The 6,000-nt window shown below is 44.9% G+C and overlaps 1 protein-coding gene across 3 annotated transcripts in view; it reads left to right on the top strand.

Moving 5' to 3' along the window:
* rpgrip1l (RPGRIP1 like) overlaps nucleotides 1-4,329 on the top strand; it is a 21,687-nt gene extending 17,358 nt beyond the window's left edge. The window contains exons 24-25 of one of the 3 annotated variants that reach the window (XM_085281024.1): nucleotides 1,935-2,071; nucleotides 3,520-4,329. In XM_085281024.1, the coding sequence (XP_085137150.1) occupies nucleotides 1,935-2,071; nucleotides 3,520-3,635 (253 nt within the window). In that variant the 3' untranslated portion in view covers nucleotides 3,636-4,329. Of the gene's footprint in view, nucleotides 1-101; nucleotides 426-1,934; nucleotides 2,072-3,519 lie in introns of those variants that run through there. The other 2 variants (XM_085281026.1, XM_085281027.1) reach the window with 2 other exon arrangements.
* Nucleotides 4,330-6,000: the final 1,671 nt, after the last annotated feature.

Raw genomic sequence — 6,000 nt, 5'->3', positions numbered from 1 at the left:
TTCCCATGATGCACTGGGTGTTTCTTCTTCACTCACTATGTATTAATAGACCTCTCTGCATTGAATCATATCTGTTATTAATCTCTGTCTCTCTTCCACAGCATGTCTTTATCCTGTCTTCCTTCTCTCACCCCAACCGGTCGCAGCAGATGGCCCCGCCCCTCCCTGAGCCTGGTTCTGCCGGAGGTTTCTTCCTGTTAAAAGGGAGTTTTTCCTTCCCACTGTCGCCAAAGTGCTTGCTCATAGGGGGTCATATGATTGTTGGGTTTTTCTCTGTATCTATGAAGCGCCTTGAGGCGACTTTTGTTGTGATTTGGCGCTATATAAATAAAATTGAATTGAATTGAATTGAATTGAATTGAATTGAATTTAGAAGTCGGCCATCTTGGATACAATTTTTGTTTTTTCAATAGGAAGAGGACCATGTGACACATCACACTTATTGGTAATGTCACAAGAAAAACAATGGTGTGCTTGGTTTCAACGTAACTTCTTTCATGAGTTAATTACAAGTTTCTGACCAGTTATAAAATGTGTTCAATGTGCTGCCCATTGTGTTGGATTGTCAATGCAACCCTCTTCTCCCACTCTTCACACACTGATAGCAACACCGCAGGAGAAATGCCAGCACAGGCATCCAGTATCTGTAGTTTCAGGTGCTGCACATCTCGTATCTTCACACCATAGACAATTGCCTTCAGATGACCCCAAAGATAAAAGTCTAAGGCGGTCAGATCGGAGACCTTGGGGGCCATTCAACTGGCCCACGATGACCAATCCACTTTCCAGGAAACTGTTCATCTAGGAATGCTCGGACCTGCACCCATAATGTGGTGGTGCACCATCTTGCTGGAAAAACTGAGGGAACGTGCCAGCTTCAGTGCATAAAGAGGGAAACACATAATCATGTAGCAATTTCAAATATCCAGTGGCCTTGAGGTTTCCATTGATGAAGAATGGACCCACTATCGTTGTTCCCATATACCACACCAAACCATCACTTTTGTTGTTCCAACAGTCTTGGAGGGATCCATCCACTGTGGGTTAGTGTCAGACCAATAGCGCTGGTTTTGTTTGTTAACACCATTCACATAAAAGTTTGCCTCATCACTGAACAAAATCTTCTGCATGAACTGAGGGTCCTGTTCCAATTTTTGTTTTGCCCATTCTGCAAATTCTGTGGCCGATCTGGGTCATCCTCGCTGAGATGCTGCAGTAGCTGGAGTTTGTAAGGGCGCCATTTGTGAGTAGCTAATATCCGCCCAAGGGATGTTGGACTAATGCCACTCTCCAGTGACATGCGGCGAGTGCTACGCTGTGGGCTCTTGCTGAATGAAGCTAGGACAGCCACTGATGTTTCTTCATTAGTGACAGTTTTCTTGCGTCCACATTTTGGCAAATCCAACACTGAACCAGTTTCACGAGCAAGCAGTTTGCTGACTGTAGCATGGGAGATGGGTGGTCTCGTAGGGTGTGTTGCATTGAAATCTGCTGCAATGACCCGGTTACTGCGTTCACCAGATATCAACACGATTTCGATCCGCTCCTCACGTGTTAACCTCTTCGACATGTCAATGGCTGTGAACAAAGAGAAACTTGTAAATAACTCATGAAAGAATAAAGTTATGTTGAAACCAAGCACACCATTGTTGTTCTTGTGACATTACCAATAAGTTTGATGTGTCACATGGTCCTCTTCCTATTGAAAAAACAAAAGTTGTATCCAAGATGGCCGACTTCTAAATGGCCACCATGGTCACCGCCCATCTTGAGGAGTTTGCCCCCTCACATATACTAATGTGCCACAAACAGGACTTTATATCACCAACCATTCCCCTGTTATTACGCTGTATCCATATAAATGCCCACCCTGTAGAACAGCCAGAGTCCAGGTGCTGGCAGGCTATGCTAACGGGACCGTCCTTTCCCAACAGAATCCGGTTCACAGTGGTGAGCGAGCCTCCAGAGGAAGAGGAGCAGGAGAGGGAGTGTGAGGATGTGGGCGTGGCCTTCCTGAGGATCCCTGACATCCTGGAGAAACAGCAAGACGTGACAGAGGAGCGTTTGAGCGGTCAGCACGCACCGAAACGATAACCACCAACAACACGACCACAGCAGCCTTTAAAGTTCTTAAAAGCAGAGACGCAGGAAACAAATGCTTTTCCTAATGTTCACCATTTTAGCTGATCTAGATTACGACCTCCAAATAACAGTGTTTGCTCGAGCGGCTTTCTCAGTGGTCCAGACCATCCTGCAGCATTTGTCTTTGAGCAGCTGGCGAGTCTCTGCCTCTCTGGGTTAAATCTAGATGTCAGAATAGAAGCAGTCAGTCCCTCGTTCAGTATTTCCGTTTGTATTCCTGCACGTTGACATGATACGGTAGCATCGGTCCCTCCCAGATCCAGGACACATGCTATGGTAACAGTTTTTGGCGTTCTAGCCTCGTGGTTTCTCTCACCATCACAAACATGCTTGATTGTTGCAGACCTGCTGAGTCGAGGAAACCTCTGTGAAAGACGTTCTTAATTTTAATTAATTAATGAATTTTTTAGTGTTGTGAGGGGAATAGTTCCTCTTTGAAAACGTGCGTGTCTGAGCCCACAGTAGGTAACGTGGGTAAAACTGTGGGGCTGTGTGGCCAATCCACACTTATTCCATCCAGGCCCGACATGGGTCATCCCTGGATTACTGCTGCACTGATGATCGATGAGTTCAGGTCCTTCAGCACGAAGCGGACAAGCGAAGTGCGACTGTGGGGCGACTCTCATCTGGACTCATTCAGATTGCACTCAGGCTGCGAGATATCAAAAGGCCGAGGAGAAAGCACGAGTCGTTTCGACATGAGCGCGTCTGCCGTCCGCAGGGGAAACTCGAGGCCTAGGTTTCACGTCAGCCGAGTGATGTTGACGAATTCCTCACTACATAAATGGCCGTCTGCTCAGCCGCGCCCGCTCAGTCCACGTACACGCGGGTGTGCTCGACCGTGACATCACCGTAACACAAACGTGTTTACTTTGTCTCGTATTTCCGACCATGTCTGCCACTGATTTTCACACGTTCCTCCTCTCCCTGTGCTGCTGGGGTCTGTGTCACATCATGATAGCGATATCATCCACCCTGCACGTGTGTGTCTGTGTGTTTTTACTCCTGCAAACACAACGTGATTTGTGGAGTTTGTGTCTCCTGCTGTGACGACCGTGTGAACTCCAGGGAGCTCGCTCTCTTCACCGTGATGTAGTGATGCCTCTTACAGCCGACTCTTTGAAGTGAACAACGTGAGCCGGCTCCGAGTGCTTGTGTATAAATACACAAACAATACACATGAAATAGACATGAAAGAGTGAGTAATACTTACCTGATGCAGTGTAAAATGATCCCAGTACTGCAGCGAGGGCTGAGCAGTTACAAACAGCAGAATAAACAAACAACAAACTAAAACCGTCTGAGTCTGACAGACTGAAACCCAAAATCATTCCCTGAATAATCACAGTACACGTGTGTGTGTCTGTGTGTTTGCAGTGCTGGACGTGGAGGACAGCAGCGAGGTGGTCGGCACCCTGACGGTGTCCGTGGAGTGTCTGGAGGCTCTGCGCTCCATCATGGAGGAGGAGGAGACCGCCATCAGCAGGCTGTGAGAGGCGTCTCAAATGTGACGTCTCTGTAGTTTCAAAGCGGTGAATAAAGAGGACTGTGCTGAAGTCTGCTGTGAGCCTGTGAATATGATTCATTGTTTGCTCTTCTGCAGTTTCACTGTTTGTGAGCGAGAAACAAAGCGTGCCTTAAATTTTGTCCTTCCTGCACGAACGTTTCGATTCTGTGCAAAGAGGATGTGTCTGCAGCTGTGGCTTAGAAAGACATAAATCATGTTTCTGACGTTAATGCATAAAATCAGCTGTGATGTCTCGGTGTGGGGAAAAGAATCACAATCATTGTTGAAGTCATATTTCAAGTTGGAGTGGGGTAGAAGAAGGATTATGGAAGGAGCACTTCATCGAAGAACCACAAACACACACAACAAAACACAGTATAACACAAATGATGCCTCGTGTCAGGCGAAGCATTGATAACATAACACATGCGCAACATAAGATTCATTTACCGTCATTACGTCAGCACACAAGATTCACATCCATCAGTTTTCACAGTGGGCAAAAAACTGTTGTTTTGATTGGTTTTCTTCTTGCTTTGATAAAAATCTTCTTCCTGTCTGAGTCCTCTCGTCTGTCCGTGCTGAAACAACATTACACAAAGTGATGGGCTCCTCTGTAACAAGAATATTTCTAATAAATACAAGAATAAAGCAACTAAGCTTCTTTTTTTTCTCTTATGAGTCACATGTTTCACCCTTTTATTGTTGTTTTTTCATATTTTTCTTCATTCACACTGTTTTTATCCTATAATTTTGATCTCATTTTACCTCCGTACGGTGACGTAAGAATGGGAAAAGCTGCACGTTCGGTGAATCTGTGTGTTGTGAGTAGAATAAAACAATGATTGGAACAGAATGTGCTTAAGTTTACTTAGATAACAGGGAGTGACTGTAATTTGGAAGAACGGGAAATGATTCATAAGAGTGTTTTTTAGGATGACTTTGTCAACCCCTGTTTACAGGACTATAGTGGACTTTGTTCAAACCAGTTGGTTTAGCTGTAAGTCCTGGTGTGTAACTGTGCAGAGTAAGGGATTTATTGACAGTGGGGGTCTGCCTGTCATGAATGCCACAGTTACAAGCCCCCCCCCCCAGACTGAACAATAGAATTAGTGGAAAACTACTGAAGAGGGGTGACACAGTTCCCATGAACTGAGAAAAGTCAAGCGTGCAGCTGCCAAGATGCCACTTGCCACCAGTTTGGCCATATTTCAGAGCTGCAACATCACTGGAGTGCCCAAAAGCACAAGGTGTGCAATACTCAGAGACATGGCCAAGGTAAGAAAGGCTGAAAGACGACCACCACTGAACAAGACACACAAGCTGAAACGTCAAGACTGGGCCAAGAAATATCTCAAGACTGGTTTTTCTAAGGTTTTATGGACTGATGAAATGAGAGTGAGTCTTGATGGGCCAGATGGATGGGCCCGTGGCTGGATTGGTAAAGGGCAGAGAGCTCCAGTCCGACTCAGACGCCAGCAAGGTGGAGGTGGAGTACTGGTTTGGGCTGGTATCATCAAAGATGAGCTTGTGGGGCCTTTTCGGGTTGAGGATGGAGTCAAGCTCAACTCCCAGTCCTACTGCCAGTTTCTGGAAGACACCTTCTTCAAGCAGTGGTACAGGAAGAAGTCTGCATCCTTCAAGAAAAACATGATTTTCATGCAGGACAATGCTCCATCACACGCGTCCAAGTACTCCACAGCGTGGCTGCAAGAAAGGGTATAAAAGAAGAAAAACTAATGACATGGCCGCCTTGTTCACCTGATCTGAACCCCATTGAGAACCTGTGGTCCATCATCAAATGTGCGATTTACAAGGAGGGAAAACAGTACACCTCTCTGAACAGTGTCTGGGAGGCTGTGGTTGCTGCTGCACGCAATGTTGATGGTGAACAGATCAAAACACTGACAGAATCCATGGATGGCAGGCTTTTGAGTGTCCTTGCAAAGAAAGGTGGCTATATTGGTCGCTGATTTGTTTTTGTTTTGTTTTTGAATGTCAGAAATGTATATTTGTGAATGTGGAGATGTTATATTGGTTTCACTGGTAAAAATAAATAATTGAAATGGGTATATATTTGTTTTTGATAAGTTGCCTAATAATTATGCACAGTAATAGTCACCTGCACACACAGATATCCCCCTAAAATAGCTCAAACTAAAAACAAACTAAAAACTACTTCCAAAAACATTCAGCTTTGATATTAATGAGTTTTTTGGGTTCATTGAGAACATGGTTGTTGTTCAATAATAACATTATTCCTCAAAAATACAACTTGCCTAATAATTCTGCACTCCCTGTACACTCAAAAAAATAACTCTTTAAATGAACATAAAAAAATCATGGAAAGA

The sequence above is a fragment of the Mchenga conophoros genome, linkage group LG7 (genome assembly GCF_057382185.1).
Source record: "Mchenga conophoros isolate Kocher_MC1m ecotype Shallow Benthic linkage group LG7, M_conophoros_male_GT1.1, whole genome shotgun sequence".
NCBI classification, from domain to species: domain Eukaryota; kingdom Metazoa; phylum Chordata; class Actinopteri; order Cichliformes; family Cichlidae; genus Mchenga; species Mchenga conophoros.
This window is presented reverse-complemented; position numbering and strand designations above follow the sequence as displayed.